We start from the raw sequence: 17,568 nt of genomic DNA, 5'->3' as shown, positions 1-17,568 counted from the left end.
TGCCCCACTCATGTGCTTTCTCTCTTAAAGAAATATACCTTTAGGGGAGCCTCTATGGCTCAGTGGGTTAAGCGTCTCCTTTGGCTCAGATCATGATCTCAGGGTCCTAGGATAGAGCCCCTCATCAGGCTCTCTGCTCAGTGGGGAGCCTGCTTCCCTTCCTCTCTCTCTGCCTGCCTCTCTGCCTACTTGTGATCTCTGTCAAATAAATAAATAAAAATCTCAAAAAAAAAAAAAAACCAACAAAACCCCAAAAAGAGTATACCTTTAAACAAAACAAAAAGAAACCCAATTAAATTTCACTAAATTTCTCTCATGGAGATATTCCTCAAATTGAGAGAATAACCATGGCTTTATCTAGTATAAATTCAAAGTAAACCAGATTCAGACCTTTCTTTCCAGTGGAAACCTACCAAGAAAAAATAAGAAAGTCATTAAACTTTTCATAAACTACAATAAATACCAAAATCATTTTCCAGCAGGTGTTTTAATAATAATAATAATGGTTCAAGTAATAGATGATGATTCAAATAAATGGTTCAAATACTATAGCCTACTTAGAGCTTATTATTGTGGAGTAATGTAAAAACCCCCCACCAATTTGAATCTCAAATGCTATAGAATATTTTTTCTCAACAAATGCAGATGTAATATAATTACATAATATAAATATAATAAACTAGAAATAGGGGCCCCTGAGTGGCTCAGTGGGTTAAGCATCTGCTTTCAGCTCAGGTTATGATCCCAGGGTCCTGGGGCTGATAAGATTGCTTGCTTGGCAGAGAGCCTGCTTCTCCTTCTTCCTCTGCCGCTCCTCCTGCTTGTGCACTGTCACATAAAGAAATAAAATCTTTTTTTAAAAAAATATTTTATTTATTTTATTTGACAGAGATTACAAGGAGGCAAGAGGCAGGCAGAGAGAGAGGGGAGGAGGAAACAGGCTCCCTGCAGAGCAGAAAGCCCGATGTGGGGCTTGATCCCAGGACCCTGGGATCATGACCTGAGGTGAGGGCAGAGGCTTTAACCCTCTGAGCCACCCAGGTGCCCCAGAAATAAAATCTTAAAAAAAAAAAAAAAGCTAAAAATATGTCTGTTTTAAATTTCCCAGTATTACAGAAAACCTGAAATTATATATAGTAATGAATATACATAGTGAAATCTTATAAGTACCTTCCTTTTCAATCACAAGTCTTTTTCTTTTTTTTTTTCTTTTTTTTTTAAGATTTTTTATTTATTTATTTGACAGAGACAGATCACAAGTAGGCAGAGAGGCAGGCAGAGAGAGAGAGGAGGAAGCAGGCTCCCTGCTGAGCAGAGAGCCCGATGCGGGACTCGATCCCAGGACCCTGGAATCATGACCTGAGCCGAAGGCAGCGGCTTAACCCACTGAGCCACCCAGGCGCCCCAAGTCTTTTTCTTTTTTAAAGATTTTATTTATTTATTTGACGGACAGAGGTCATAAGAAGGCAGAGAGACAGGCAGAGAGAGAGGAGGAAGCAGGCTCCCCACTGAGTGAAGAGCCCTTTGTGGGGCTCGATCCCAGGACCCTGAGCCAAAGGCAGCGGCCCAACCCACTGAGCCACCCAGGTGCCCCAAAACTTTTTTTAAATAAAGATTTTTATTTATTTATTTAATTTATTTATTTACTTGACAGAAAGAGGGAGGGATCACAAGTAGGCAGAGAGGCAGGCAGAGAGAGAGGCAGTGAAGCAGGCTCCCTGCAGCCCCGATGTGGGGCTCGATCCAAGGACTCTGAGATCATGACTTGAGCCAAGGCAGAGGGTTAACAGGCACCCCAAAACTTTTTTTTAAAAGACGTTATTTATTTATTTGATATTTAGAGATCACAAGTAGGCAGAGAGGCAGGCAAAGAGATAGGGAAGCAGGCTCCCCACTGAGCAGAGAGCCAGAGGCGGGGCTCGATCCCAGGACCCTGAGACCATGAGCTAAGCCGAAGGCAAAGGCTTAACCCACTGAGTCACCCACACGCCCCAAACTTTTTTGTGTTTTTAAAGAGTTATTTTAGAGAGAGTGTGCATGCAAGCAGAAGGAGGGCAGAGGGAGAGGGATTGAGAATTCCTACCAAGTGTGGAGCCCAATGCAGCACTTGATCTCACAGCTTTGAGATTGTAAACTGAACCCTTAACTGATTGAGCCACCCAGGCACCCCAGTAAAATTTCTTGATAACCTCAAAATCAGTACTTTTGTGTGGCCATTTACTGAGAGTTACAGAACAGCAGAAATTTTTAGGTGCCTGATATGAATGCTCTCAGACTGAATAAGGTTGAAAATTTGCCTTCTTATTTCAGCTTTCACAGACTTTGGATCTACTGAGTGTCACATGCTATTCTTTTTTTCTTTTTAGTGGTAATTTTCCTGTTTAAAAAATGGCCCCCAAGAAAAGTGCTTAAGCCATGCACATTACCCAGTGTTTTTAAAGCACAAGTAGTCTATGTGCTATGCTTTCAAGAGAAATTACATTATAGATAGGGACTGTTTAAGAATGAGTTACAGGTCTGGGGCACCTGGGTGGCTCACTCAGTTAGGTATCTGACTCTTGATTTCTGAGCACATCTTGATCTCTTGATCCGAGTCATGAGTTTAAGCCCTGCAATGGGACTTTAAAAAAAAAAAAAAAAAAAAAAAGTGGATTTGGCACTGAGTTCAATGTTAATCAGTAACATTTGACAAATGAAGAGCTTTAAACAGAAGCACAAATAAAGTTATGTACTGATTGGTACACGAACATGTGAGTAGACGCTTACAGGATCCTAACCCAGCATTTCCTAAGGAATAAAGGCTCAATGTTCCTTAACTGTTCCCTGTGACTCTATATACTGTTGTACATAGTAAGAACTGACTGCAAAAATGTGACAAAAGTATAAGACTGATTAATTTAGGATTTTTAAAAGTACCAACACTTTATTTTCTTTTTTCTAAATTCATAAAGGGTAAACAGTAAATTATTAAAAAAAAAAAAAAGATTTTATTTATTTATTTGAGAGAGAAAGCATGAGCAGGGAGGCACAGAGAGGGAAAAGCAGACTCCCTCCTGAGCTGGGAGCCAGAAATAGGTTGATCCCAGTACCCTGAAATCATGGCCTAAGCTGAAGGCAGATGCTTAACCTGAGCCATCCAGGCTCCCCAAAGAGTAAATAATTTTAAGCGCTAAGATGCGATGTCTGAAATGCTGGATTCAGTATCATGCCAATATAATTAATTAATTAATTTTAATGTATAATATTTAAGAACAAAAAAGTAACAAAAAAGCCCACAAAAGACAAATTCTTCTTAAATCAAATTCTATTTGTGAATTCAGCAAAATAATTTCTATAAAACAAAACAGCAAAATATTTAAATAGTATAGGACAGGCTGTATTGCAGGATATTTGGTTTTTAGACAGGTTTCAAAATAGTACACACATTCAAAAGTTACCAATTCTTTTTTAAATATGGTATTAACTCATGAGTTATAGAATCCCGAAACAAATGTTTATTCTAAAATAGTACTTCAGAATTATATTAACTAACCAGAAGTTATATGCTTTTTAATTAAATACCACAACTTAAGAGTTTTGGAATGGAAAAGGAAATAGGACAATTCTTGCTTTCAAGTAGAATTGTGACTGACTAGAAAACCAGCCAGATATCTAGGTACAATGGTACTTCAAAATATTGTAGGATTCTGATGATGTCCACCCTCACTGGGCTTCTGTAAAAGTATCACCTAATAAACTCTATTGTAAAACAAAACAAGCACACAAAAAACAGTCATCTATTATGCTCCATACGTTCTGGGGTAGCAAAAGCTTGCATATTCTTTTTAATTTTTAAAAAAATTCCTATAACCAATACTTACACATTCTTTTTCCCATCAAGAGACTGAATTGTCAAACTTTAAATATAAACAATATATGAGTAACTGAAAACTACCTCTCTGTCACATTTTTCCTCTTGTTTTGTATGTATGCTACGTGTAAGAAATAAAAACCTCTAGGTAACAAAACTGTCACTTTAGGGGAAACTGCGATCATTCAGATGATTTTGTCTTCACTGGCTACACAAACTTAGTGTGACACCATGCTAAATGTTATAGCATCATTATAGCTTTAAACTGATTAACCAGAATAAAAAGGTAATGAAAAATATCCAGACACAATGTTACATCACCAGTTTTTCCACACCATCCATACAATTTGAGGTTACCAAACAGCCTTACATGGCTCTAGTAACTAAGAATTAATAAGAAACCAAGGGTGTGACTGTTATGGATGGGCTGTTTTATATTATCTTTTTTGGTTTTATTTTTGGTAAAGGATTTGATCCAATTGCCATGAAGCAGACAATACTGGATGCAGAATGCAGCAACAAAACAAGAAAATTACTTTTCTGTAGAACTGTGACTCTTCATCAAAAAAAAAAAATTCTCTTGGTTAAGAATTAATAGTCAAACATTAATATACTATATACATCTTTGCCATTTACATATTAGTATCAGCCATTTAATACAAAACATTATACACTTTCCCCTGCAGGTGGCTTATATATATTGACAACAAATTTCTGCAAATGAGACAGTGAATAGACTTTCTACTCCATGCTGAACAGTTTCTCTTGTTTTGAATATCAGCCAGACATAGAAAAAGTTTGGACAGTAAGGCCTGAGTGCATGGTCTTAAGAAAGCAGTTAATGATAGGTATTTCACTGATCCTTCATTTGAGATAAGGATACTTCTTCATTGCTTTCAAAATTTTCTTGTGTGTGTTGGCCAGTTTTTTGGTGGTTGTTCAAGTGTTGTGCTGCTGGCCCTGTATATGGCTGTCCATGCACATGATTATTCTGAGAGGGTGAAAGAGAGCATTATGTCAAACTTTTCATATATTAAAATTAAAATAAAAAATCATAGGATAAAGTTTGTGTAAAAGTAGACATGTCTGTTCTAGGGATTTATCTATAAACAATAATGTAGTAGATATAAATTACTCTATATTTCAGTTCTAAAATTCTAAGGAATTTAAGTATGATATAATAAACTGTTTCAAGAAAATGTGCCTTTATGTTAAAACTGGATTCTACTTTCACAAGGGAAGTATTTTAAAAGTGTTTCTCACCAAATACTCCACTAATAGAATTGGTACTCTCACTGTGGTCCACAGACCAGCAGCATCAGTATCAACTGGAAACTTGTCAGAATATAGTCTTATATTCCACCTTTGACAGTCAGAAATCCTGGAGTTGGAACTTAGTCACCTGTTTTTATCAAGTGCCTTTACATGATTCTGAGGCATATTAAATTTAAAGACCTTACTTAGTCATGTTTGTGATTTAAACTTAGGACAATCTTTCCTGAAACATTTCTCCAAATTCTTGTTTTTCAATGAAAGGTGAACTGTTCATGTATATTTCTTACCAGTTATCATTTTTCCCCAATGCCTCATCATCTAGTGAAATCACTCAAATTGATTTTGTACAACATTTTTACTGCAAAGGAATATTGGGGCAAAGGTAACCAAGATGTTTGTCTTGTCGTTTCTTCAACGGTTATTAATTTTATGTTCATATGAAGGATCACATATTTTTATTAACTATAATAGCATAAGAGTATTACCTAACTGGCAGGAAAAATGCGATAAGGGTAGACTGAAACATGCTGCAACATGACCCCAACTATAACCATTCTCTTTCTCTGATCATCCTGGCAAAGCTATTATGAATAATCCCTTTATTACTTCGTAGTCAGAGATGAAAATTTACAAAACATGTAAGAAAAATAACTAAATTCTCTTTTTTTGGTAAAGTACAAAAACTTACTGAATAAAAACAAAAACAAAAAAACAACCCACTGAAGTCTTACTTACCTGTTGACAATGAGATCCAGATGAATGAAGATACAATGGGGTATCTTCTGGTAGAGATGACTCATGCTCATCTGGAGCATCTTGATCATCTGGCTCCTAATTTTAAATTAAGAGATTAGTAATTTGATTATGCAAACAGCTTTAAATTTATTTTAATTACTCTTTGAGAAAAAAGTTTAAAAAATGTTACCAGTTGACTGTTTACCATTTTTTCATTTAAAGCAAATAAAATAACTAACGATTAGAGAAAAAAATTAGATTTTTCCAGGTATATAATTTTTAGAAAATTTCACAGGAATTTCTCTAACAAAGGAGTTACTAAGTTTATTTGATTTTTTAAAAACAAAATCAAGCAACAAAGACATTAAAGCCAACAAAACTGCAACACAATTTTTTGAAATAAACACTGGCCTATATATATAAAAAATTACTTTTTTTTCTTCCATTTTTATCTGCTACCCTTTGGTGGCTTTTTTTTTTACCTCCTCTGGGCAGAGTTCACAAGCTTTTGCAAGAGTCATCCTTGCACTATGTGATCTCTCCAAAAAATAGCCATTTGATGTTTCATTGCTTTGCACTGGAGGAGACCAGTTATTGTAAGCATATTGAGGATTGCCAGTATATGGTCTTCTTTCAAGTTCATCTCCAAGCCATTCCACTGCCCAGGTCCACTTTCTTTTAAGATCTCCATTACCCTTCAAAAGAGGGGGAAAAAAAAAAGAAATAATTTAGAACAATTTTCAATGTTAACTTAACTTCTAAGTCCAAATTTTCACAATTCTTTTAAAGCAGTTCTTAATTATGACACAGGTTATTACATGATTTGAGAAAATAATTCTCACCTGTAATATTTGATAAGCAACAGCACAATTGCTAAAGAGTGCTACCATACATTTTATACACTGGTATGCTCTTTTTTGATAGTGATTCTTAGAGCGCTGAATTGTATCAAACAAACCATCTCGATCATCTGGGATTCCTTTAAGTGCATTATGAATTCTAAAAAAGAATCAAATATAAATATTTGTAGTATTTGGTAGCTAACACTGTGCCATTTATATATATTTTGATGTAATCATCAAATCATTTAACCCTAGAGTTAATTACCTAAGGAATAAACCCATTTAAAAGATGAAAAAACAAGTACAGAATTCAGTTTGCCTACTGTCATAAAGCCAGCAAGGTGGAAAGATGGCTAAAGTCTGACTGAAAAGTCTGAAGTCTTACTCACATTATTAACCCAGTATTATTTTGCTAACTATAAATTAAATGCATCAGTAATATTAAAATAAGGATTAAAGTTAACTCTATGTCTGCAAGACTGCTTCAGTTGAATGTAATTTCAGTTCGATCAAATTACTGAGTTAGAGAATTCTTTTAAAAAGATTTAATTTATTCTAGAGAAATAAAGGAGAGTGTGAGTGCACATGTGCAGGAGGCAGAGGGGCAGATGGAGAGATAAAGAGAGAACCTCAAACAGACTTCCCACTGGGCACGGAGCCTCACAGAAGGCTTAATCGCACAACCCTGAGACCATAATCTTAGGCAAAATCAGGAGCTGGACGCTTAACTGACTGAGCCACCCAGGAGCCCTCCAGATCTTTTTTCCTTTTTTTTAAAAGACAGCAGAGTCTAGTGACTATGGAAGTGACAAAATTTCACATTTTACAAAATGAACTTGATTTCAAATCATTAGAATATATATATGGCACATAAAGCAATTTTTACTGGCAAGAGTAAACTTGGCTGATTTGCTAATAATTAGACTGCACTGCAGTTCTAACCAAGTATCAGCATAACATTTTATACATCCAGTTACTTCTTGTTTTTCTCAAAAGCCAATTTAAAATTATTTGTGGGCAAAATGTGCCTTCTTTCTTTTTTAGGAGGACTTAGAAAGAAAGTCTCTAGAGAAACTCTTTTTCACCATTTACCTTACTTACTTGGAACATCATAATATTCCGAATAAAAAACCAATTTTTTGGTTATGTTTTTATTTATTTTGGTAATCTTTACCCAAAATGTGGGCCTCGAAATCCCTACGCCAACATCAAGAGTTGCATGCTCTTCTGATTGAGCCAGGCAGGCACCTGTTTCGTGCTTTTGTTTTGCAGTATATACGCTTCATAATCTAAATCTTGTTTATCTTGGAAACAATGGTATTGTAGTTTATACTCTACTTAATTCTTTAGTTTTAGGTGATAATGAAGTCAGTCGGTATTTTTGCCAACTTATCATTATTACAACTACTTTTTATATACCATTGTAAACCGTGTCGTCTTTACCTGTTCTTTTTTTTTTTTTTTTAAAGATTTTATTTATTTATCAGAGAGAGAGAGAGAAGCGAGTGAGCACAAGCAGACAGAGTGGAAAGCAGAGGCAGAGGGAGAAGCAGGCTCCCCGCCGAGCAAGGAGCCCGATGTGGGACTCGATCCCAGGACGCCGGGATCATGACCTGAGCCGAAGGCAGCTGCTTAACCAACTGAGCCACCCAGGCGTCCCGTCTTTACCTGTTCTATTGCCTATTACTGGTGTGGCACATAGCAGATACTTTGTAATGTAAACTGAATACACTAAATGTTCATTATAATCTCAGTCTTATGTAGAATTTAAGAAACAGATGAACATGTGGGAAAGGAGGAAAAAAAAGGAAAAAAAAAGAGAGAAAAACAAACCAAGAGACTTAACCACAGAGAACACTTGAGGGTTGCTAGAGGAGGTGTGTAGGGGTGGATGAAGTAACTGGGTCATGGGCATTTAGGAGGGCAGGTAGTAGAATGTGCACTAGGTATTCTCTGTAAATGATCAATCACTAAAATCTACTTCTGAAACCAGTATTACTGTATGTTAACTAACTAAAATTCAAATAAAATTAAAAAAATAAATTCTCTTATGATACTGAAATAGATATTGAGTAATAAACAAATGTAGGTTGAAACTTCTAAATATTTCTGTCTCATGGTGACTGGTTTTGGTTAATGCCATTTTGACATTAACTGATTTGTTTGAAATCCGTGATGGCTAATTAGATGACAAATTAAAATATTAATTCAAGAAGTCTAGTATTTCTAGTCCCCCTGAAATTCAAGATTGTAATGATTAAGCACTACAAATTTATAAAATAATGTAGGATGCTTGGGCAGGTCAGTCAGTAAAGTGCCTGCCTTTGACTCAGGTCATGGTCCCAGGGTCTTGGGATTGAGTCCCACATCAGGCTCCTGCTCAGCAGGGAATCTGCTTCTTCCTCTCCCTCTGCTGCTCCCCCTGCTTGTGTCTTTCTCTTTTACAAATAAAAAAGTAAAATCTTAAAAAAAAAAGTATTTTCATCTTTTTCTTTTGATCATGGCTAATGGCTGACAATATGCTTGTTTTGTTTCCTTTTAAAATAAACTATTATAAAATAATGCTTTTGCAAGAAAAATGAGGGATATTGGGTAACTAATTCTACATCATAACTTGTGGGCTCCTGGGTGGCTCAGTTGGTTAAGTGTGCTGATTTCAGCCCAGTGCTTGAGCTTATTAGGCTGATGAGTTCCACCCCTGTACTGGGCTCCAACTGGGTGTGGAAACTACTTTAGGGAAAAAAAAAATTCCTGTGGGCTTAATTTCATGGCAAAGAACATATAGAGGAATTTGGGGATAAAGACTTAGAGTAGAATTACTTTAGTTCTAAAAAATTAGCACTTTGGGACACCTGGGTGGTGCAGTGAGTTAAGCATCTGCCTTTGGCTCAGGTCATGATCTCAGGGTCCTGGGATGGAGCTCCTCATGGGGCTCCTGGCTCAGTGGGGAGTCTGCTTCTCCCTCATCACCTTGCTTATGCTCTCTCTCTCAATTAAAAAAAAAAAAAATTTACCGCTTTTGACTCTTCATATACTTATAACAGACTACGATTACTTTTAGAAGCTAAATGTTACCATATAACTAATTAAAGAACAAGTACAGGGGCATCTTGGTGGCGCAGTCAGTTAAACATCCAACTTTTGGTTTGGGCTCAAGTTGTGATCACAGGGTGGTAAGATCCAGCTGTGTGTGGAGGTCTTCCCTGAGTGCAGAATCTGTTTAAGACTCTCTGCCTCTCCCTAGTACCCTACTGCCCTGCCAACATTCACTAAGATAAATAAATCATTAAAAATGAAATAAAACAATAAAACAACCTCATGTATAAAATAATCTGAAAATATTTATATGGAGCTTAAATACTTATCAAAAGACTAAGCTAGTTTTCTTTCTTTCTTTTTTCAGATTTTATTTATTTGATAGACGACAAAGAGAGATGGAACACAAGTCGGGGGAGTGGGAGTGGGAGAGGCAGGCTTCCTGCCAAGCAGGGAGCCCAATGTAGGGCTCGATCCCAGGACCCTAGTATCTCGACCTGAGCGGAAGGCAGATGCTTAATGACTGAGCCACCCAGGTGCCCCCTAAGCTAGTTTTCTTAAAAAAAAAAAAGAAAAAGAAAAAGAAAAAGAAAACATTAAGGATAAGATAATATTAAGAGTGAAACTGGAACTTTAGGTCTAAACATTAAAAATAAAACAAAATTTTATTTGTTTTAGTTTTTTAAAAAACATTTTATTTATTTGACAGAGAGAGGAGAGAGCACAAACAGGGGGATGGCAGAGGGAGAAGAAGCCAGATGTGGGGCTCTATCCCAGGACATTGAGATGATGATCTGAGCTGAAGGTAGATGCTTAACTGACCGAAGAGCTAGCTGCCCAGGTGCCCCTTCATTTTAATTTTTTAATTATTATTTCTTTTTTTTTTTAATGAAAATTTTAGTTTTAAGGAATCTCTACTATAGAGCACCTGTGTGGCTCAGTTGTTAAGCATCTGCCTTCGGCTCCAGTTGTGATCCTGGCGTCCGGGCACTGAGCCCTGCATTGGGCTTCCTGCTTGGCAAATGACCTGCTTATCCCTCTCCCACTCCCCCTGCTTGTGTTCCCTCTCTTGCTGTGACTCTGTCAAATTAAAAAAAAAAAAAAAAAAAAGAAAGAAAGAAACAAAATCTCTACACTGAAATTGGGGCTCAAACTCACAACCTCGACATCAAGAGTCCTATGTTCTACAACTGAGCTAACAAGGCACTCCTAATTTCTTATTGCTTCTAAGATAAAACATTAACAGAGCTTCAAGAAATAAAAGTATATTTGGCAGCTGGTAATTTCAATTCTAGAACCTAAAAATTGTGATTATTCTGGTAGCAAAAGTATGTATTCACCTGTGAGTCTGCCAAGAATCTTCAATAAGTAAAATCTGCAAAAGTAAATCCAAATATGGCCGAAGTTCATAGGTGTATGAATATGCAACCTAGAACAAGTAAAAGAAAGTTGAATTACTAATTTAAAGGAATCTAAATGAAGTTATGAACATATGAATGTTTATTTTCCTCTAACCTGCCAGAGAAGTTCACTGAGGACAGTAGAAGAGAACTGAGGATTCTCCCAGCAGCAAAAACGAAGCAATTTGATGGTTTCCTCTGAGTTACTGCAATCTTCGATAATTTTCTTCACATAACTTGTTCTCACGAACAAAATCTCTGCCACATTCTGCTGAATTGGCATTATAGGCTGTGATAAATTAGGATCACCAAAAGGATTGGGAAGAGGGGGATTACCTAGAATAGATCATCATCAGTAAAAAGCCAATTAACTTCTATAAAAAATTGTAATACTGATTTTTTTACTTCAAAAACTGACTATAAATTAACTTTCCTAAGTCCAGTAAAATATTCATTAAAATAATCATATGTATTCCACGATGGTAAGATCCAAAAAAATGCAAACACTAACAATGAAGACAAAAAATTAAAGTTAAAATTTTAAGCCAACAATTTCATAACTTAAGGGATTTATCAGAGTAGGTAGTAATTTCTTTTTTTTAAAGATTTTATTTGTCAGAGAGAGAGAGACAGACAGACAGACATAGGCAGACAGAGTGGCAGAGAGCAGGCTTTAGTTCATTTTTATAAATATTCAGAGATTTAAGTAATACAGAAGTCTATGATTATTGTTATGATATAGAGTAAAAATCTACTTTACCATTGATTGAAGACTGCATTCTTGATGAGACATTGCAACAACGTATCAGCTGAGACACTACTGAATATAACTTGCCCAATTCAGCATACTGATATTTGATTGGAGGACCTGGTCCTTCATCTAAAGACACTAGCATAAATGTAGCAGGTACACTCAATTTCAGAAGCTGTGTCTTTTCTGCCATGCCTATCAAAATGGGGAGAAGAATACATGTTGGAGAAATAAAAGCAAGTAGAATGCAAGTGTTGCACTAATAAAAGGTAATTATCTAATATAGATGCCTATAGTTCTATGGAAGTTCATCTATTCTGTTTAGACTACAGAAATACAAGCAGAATAAAAAAAAACATTGATTTAGTTTAATTATTCTAACTGAAACTGTGACTGTGGGATTCCAGTAACACTGAGCTCTAAGGAAATAATACTCTTTGGATCTAGAGACCTAAGATGGCAACTCTCATCATTATAAAGTAAGGTAGGGGCACCTGGTTGGCTTGGTTGGTTATGTTTCTGTCATTGGTTCAGCACTGGTCTTGGCATTTCCGAAACAAGCCACAACAAGCTCTTGAGACTTGTGGGGTCTTGAGACTGAACTCACTGGGCTCCCTGCTTAGCAGGGAGTCTGCTTCTTCCTGTCCCTTTGTCCTTCGTCAATTCCTGCTCATGTTCTCACTCTCTCTCACCAATGAATGAATAAATAAATAATAATTACTTTTTAAGGGTTCATTTATTTATTTGAGAGAGTGAGCGAAAATGCATGTGCACAAGCAGGGAGAGCAGGAGGGGGAGAAGGAGGCTCCCTGCTGAGCAAGGAGCCTAATGAGAGGCTCAGTCCCAGGACCTGGGGATCATGACCTGAGTCAAAGGGAGACACCTAACTGACTGAGGCACTCAGCAGCTCCTAAAAAAAAAAAATTAATAAAAAAATCCAAAGTGAGGTAGTAAAGACAGGAACTAAATTAAATCAGAAATAAAATTTCTTTTGTAAACTACCATTCTCTTTTCCTTTCTCATGCAAAAAATTTAAAAAAAAAAAAAAAAAAAAAAAAAAAAAAAAAAGAAAACGGGGGGGTGGGTCCTAAATTTGCTATTTCTACCTCCCTTATTTTTCCAAATCTCATGACCATTTAGTACCTGTCTCAACCTTTCTTTGAAGGTAAAAACAGTTCTTAATTCCTACATCTCAAAACTCTTTAACCTTGGATTTCCTCTCTCATTTTCTTTCTACCTCTCTTTTTTTTTTTGCTATTTCTTTATCTTACTTGTGGTTTCTTCTTTCTAGCTATGAAGATTGTCTTTCTTTAAAGTTCCCATTCTCCTGACCCTAGTTACTTTTCTTGTGATTAAGTCTACAGTATTAGATACATTCACTGAAATGATTTAAAATTTGGATATACACATCTCACTATTCACTGAACAACTTCATTTAAGTGTGGAACATACTTTTAATCTTCCCAAATGGGTTCCTCTTCCTATGTTTCCTCTCAGTAATGGCACCACTACTCTCTCACTTCAAGTGATATCTTGGTCTTTTTCTTTGAAAAAAAAGTAATCTCTACACCCATGTGAGGCTTGAACCCGAGATCAAGAGTCCCAATGGTCTACTACTGAATGAGCTAGTAATCAGTACAATCTTTCTAAGGCAAATATTAATAAATAAGCCTCCCTTATACACCAGGAATATGTTCCAAGACCTCTAAGACTTGATCTATATATATATACTGTGTTTTTCACCCATACTCACATACTTTGTAAGTTACATATGATAAGGGATTAACAACAATAACACAGAACAATTTTAACAACACACTGTAGTAAAGTTATGTGATCTTTCTCTCAAAATACCTTAGTCTACTCACCATTCTTCTTGTGATGATGTGAGATGATAAAATGCCTGTGTGAATGATGTTGTTACGTAATCTTACATTATCACTGACCTTCTGTCAGTACCTCAAGGGGAGGATCATACACATCTAGACCACACTGCATATAATTGAAACCACAGACGGAAACCATAGAGAAGGGGGATGGAGGGGGGACTATTGCTGTGCTATAACGGTTCTCAATGCCCTCATGATAAACTAAAAACTTTTTCTCACAAGACCTGTCAAAACACTATGTGTTAGAGCATCTTGCTAATTCCTTCTTGTATATCGTATCTTTCACCAATTCAATTCATACTGAGTAACTTTCAGTAACTTATTTGTCCAAGAAGCCATTCATTCCGTTTACAAATAAATTCCCTATTACTTACTCCAGCAAGCCCTTCTTACTCTCTTAAGTGTAGTTCAGATATGCCGTGAATGTGTATGATAGCACTTGTATTTTCCCTTATATCACAATATTTTATATTCCATTAAAATTCTTTTTGTTTTATTAAAATATTTTATTTATTTATTTGACAGAGTGAGAGAGATTACAAATAGGCAGAGAGGTAAGAGCTAGCTCCCCACTGAGCAGGGAGCCCAATGCGGGGCTGGATCCCAGGACCCTGGGACCATGACCTGAGCCGAAGGCAGAGGCTTAACCCACTGAGCCACCCAGGTGCCCCATCTCATTAATTCTTTATGCCATAACTGTATTCCCAGGACCAAAAAGAGAGGTTCACAAAGTTTTATGTGAAATTCAAAAATCCTGAAAAACCTAGTTTTTTTTCCTTGTTTTAAATAATGCTGGTGTTGGAATGCCTGGATAGCTCAGTAGGGTAAGCATCTACCTTTGGCTCAGGTCATGATGCCAGGGTCCTGGGACTGAGTCCCACATCAGGCTCCTGCTCAGCAGGGAACCTGCTTCTCCCATATTTGTGACCTTTCTCTCTGGCAAATTAAATCAATCTTTGAGAAAAAAAAATAATGTTCATGTCACAACATATTTTTTGGTGAAACCTGCCTGGTTTTAACTGTTATGATACTCCCCAGCCACTGTAACACAATGAGTATTTATTACTGAAATATTCAGATGTTTGATTAGGGGGTGCTGCTGCAGACCTTACTGAGAAGGTAAAAGAATGTATGGCTTAAGGAGGGCACATCCTGCATGGAGCACTGGGCGTTATATGTGAACAATGAATGAATCATAGAACACTACATCAAAAACTAATGACCTACTGTATGGTGATCAATGTAACACAATTAAAAAAAGAAATTATGGGAGAAATGGTTTAAGGAGAAATATGAAATAAAGTGAAAATTTTCATGGAAAAGGAAAGAATGTATGGCATATGCAATGTTTCACCTTTATAAAATCCAAAATATGTATTTTTTAAAATCTTTTTAAAAAAATATTTTTATTTATTTATTTGACAGAGATCACAAGTAGGCAGAAAGGCAGGCAGAGAGAGAGGAGAAAGCAGGCTCCCCGCCGAGCAGACAGCTCGATGTGGGGCTCGATCCCAGGACCCTGGGATCACGACCTGAGCCAAAGGTAGAGGCTTTAACCCACCAAGCCACCAAATGCCCCCAAGGATTTAATTTTTTTTTTTTTTAAAGATTTGATTTATTTATTTGAGAGAGAGACAGTGAGAGAGAGAGAATGAGTGAGGAGAAGGTCAGAGGGAGAAGCAGACTCCCCATGGAGCTGAGAGCCCGATGCGGGACTCGATCTCAGGACTCCAGGATCATGACCTGAGCCAAAGGCAGTCGTCCAACCAACTGAGCCACCCAGGCGTTCCCCCAAGGATTTAATATTAAGATTCATCAACGCATAATTATTTATGGCTATCTAAATTACCAATAAATTCTACTATGGACCAATAAATGATCTGTAAATAAACAATAACTGAGGGCGCCTGGGTGGTTCAGTGGGTTAAGCCGCTGCCTTCGGCTCAGGTCATGATCTCGGGGTCCTGGGATTGAGTCCCGCATCGGGCTCTCTGCTCAGCGGGGAGCCTGCTTCCTCCTCTCTCTCTGCCTGCCTCTCTGCCTACTTGTGATCTCTCTCTGTCAAATAAATTTCAGGATCATGGGACAGAGCCCCTTGTCAGGTTTTGCACTGGAGCTAGCTTAAGATTCTTGTATCCCTCTTTCCTTGCCCCCCTCCCAACCACACATGCTTTCATGTGCACTCTTAAAAAAACAAGAACAAAACCAAAAACCTTTTATTATTACTGTGAATGTTTAAATTTAATAGTTTTGCATTAAAAATATGAATAAAAATACGGATAATCTCCTCCATAAAACTTGGTAGCTCTTTCTGCCCATGTATCCTGTCCCTGTGCTATAATAAAAGTATCTTTTTGTACCAGAAAAACAAAAACAATGTGTGCTTGTTTGTGTAATACCCTGTTCCCTCTTAACTATAAGATTCCCAGAATCTCAATTAGAGATACGTAAGGAAAAGGATAATATACTACAGAAACAACAGGGAAAAAAGAGAACAAAAGTAAAGTTTTCTATTAAGTAATTAGTAGTGACTATTAGTTAAGTTCATACAGATTATACTTTACAAAGAGGAATGACTGGATAAACAATTTAACCTCGGATACAAAATATGTGTAATTAAAATGATCTCTGGGTGTGCCAGGGTGGCTCAGTTGGTTAAGCATCTCCTTTGGCTCAGGTCATGATCCCAGGGTCCTGGGATGGAGTCCCACATCAGCTTCTCCCTCTGTCTCCTGATGCCCCTTACACCTCATATTTCTTGCTTTTTTTCAAATAAATAAAACCTTTAAAAATAAATAAATAAAATGAACTCTGAATCAATTCCTCATGATCTTCTACCCAAATATATATTAATATTATAAAATTTTCAACTAAACTACATCTCAAAAGATTAGTAATCCTGAGCTATGGGGGCATCAAAATCTGAATCACTGATGTTTAAACTTGTAATGTAAATGTAAGAAATTTACTCTTCCTAAACTTTTTTTTTTGTAAAAAATTTTATTTATTTATTTGATAGAGATCACAAGTAGGCAGAGAGGCAGGCAGAGAAAGGAGGAGGCAGGCTCCCTGCTGAGCAGAGAGCCCGATGTGGGGCTCGATCCCAGGACCCATGAATTATCATGACGTGAACCGAAGGCAGAGGCTTTAACCCACTGAGCCACCCAGGTACCCTCTTCCTAAACTCTTAATAAACAATAATTTATAAGAATATTAAAAATTTTAGAAAATTTCTTATGTATATTCTTGACTATCCATCCATTCAAAAAACAGTGACTAAGAACTATTGTGCAAAAAACCCCTATTACTAAGATGTTATACTCTAGTTGTGGTGGGCATGACTAAAAAAACTTAAAAATCTAATCAAAACACAATAGAATAATAAGCCTAACAAAAAAATACAGCTTAACATTTTTTTTTTTAAAGATTTTATTTATTTATTTGGCAGACAGAGATCACAAGTAGATGTAGAGGCAGGCAGAGAGAGAGAGAGAAAGGGAAGCAGGCTCCCTGCCGAGCAGAGAGCCCGATGTGGGACTCGATCCCAGGACCCTGAGATCATGACCTGAGCCGAAGGCAGCGGCTTAACCCACTGAGCCACCCAGGCGCCCCACAGCTTAACATTTTAAGTAAGCACTCTGGAACAACTAAAAAGAAATCAACACGAGAAAAACATATTTTGAAGCTACTGATTTCAACAGAAATAACTTATGTACATTTTCACTGCCTTCAATTTATTTTAATAAAAACACATATATATATAATGCAACTAACTTTTTTTTTTGTAACT

The 17,568-nt window shown here is 36.7% G+C and overlaps 1 protein-coding gene across 8 annotated transcripts in view; it reads right to left on the bottom strand.

The window, feature by feature from the left end:
- Positions 1–1,599: 1,599 nt before the first annotated feature.
- LOC309856854 (ubiquitin carboxyl-terminal hydrolase 9X-like) overlaps positions 1,600–17,568 on the bottom strand; it is a 163,198-nt gene continuing 147,229 nt past the window's right edge. For 5 of the 8 annotated variants that reach the window (XM_082718524.1, XM_082718523.1, XM_082718522.1 and 2 more), the window contains 7 exons: positions 11,899–12,084; positions 11,254–11,474; positions 11,079–11,167; positions 6,703–6,859; positions 6,343–6,555; positions 5,861–5,956; positions 3,287–4,841 (listed from right to left, as the gene is read on the bottom strand). In XM_082718524.1, coding sequence (XP_082574650.1) covers positions 4,704–4,841; positions 5,861–5,956; positions 6,343–6,555; positions 6,703–6,859; positions 11,079–11,167; positions 11,254–11,474; positions 11,899–12,084 — 1,100 coding nt within the window. In that variant the 3' untranslated portion in view covers positions 3,287–4,703. Of the gene's footprint in view, positions 2,621–3,286; positions 4,842–5,860; positions 5,957–6,291; positions 6,556–6,702; positions 6,860–11,078; positions 11,168–11,253; positions 11,475–11,898; positions 12,085–17,568 lie in introns of those variants that run through there. The other 3 variants (XM_082718527.1, XM_082718526.1, XM_082718528.1) reach the window with 2 other exon arrangements.

This window comes from Mustela nivalis (assembly GCF_964662115.1).
Source record: "Mustela nivalis genome assembly, chromosome: Y".
Taxonomy (NCBI): domain Eukaryota; kingdom Metazoa; phylum Chordata; class Mammalia; order Carnivora; family Mustelidae; genus Mustela; species Mustela nivalis.
This window is presented reverse-complemented; position numbering and strand designations above follow the sequence as displayed.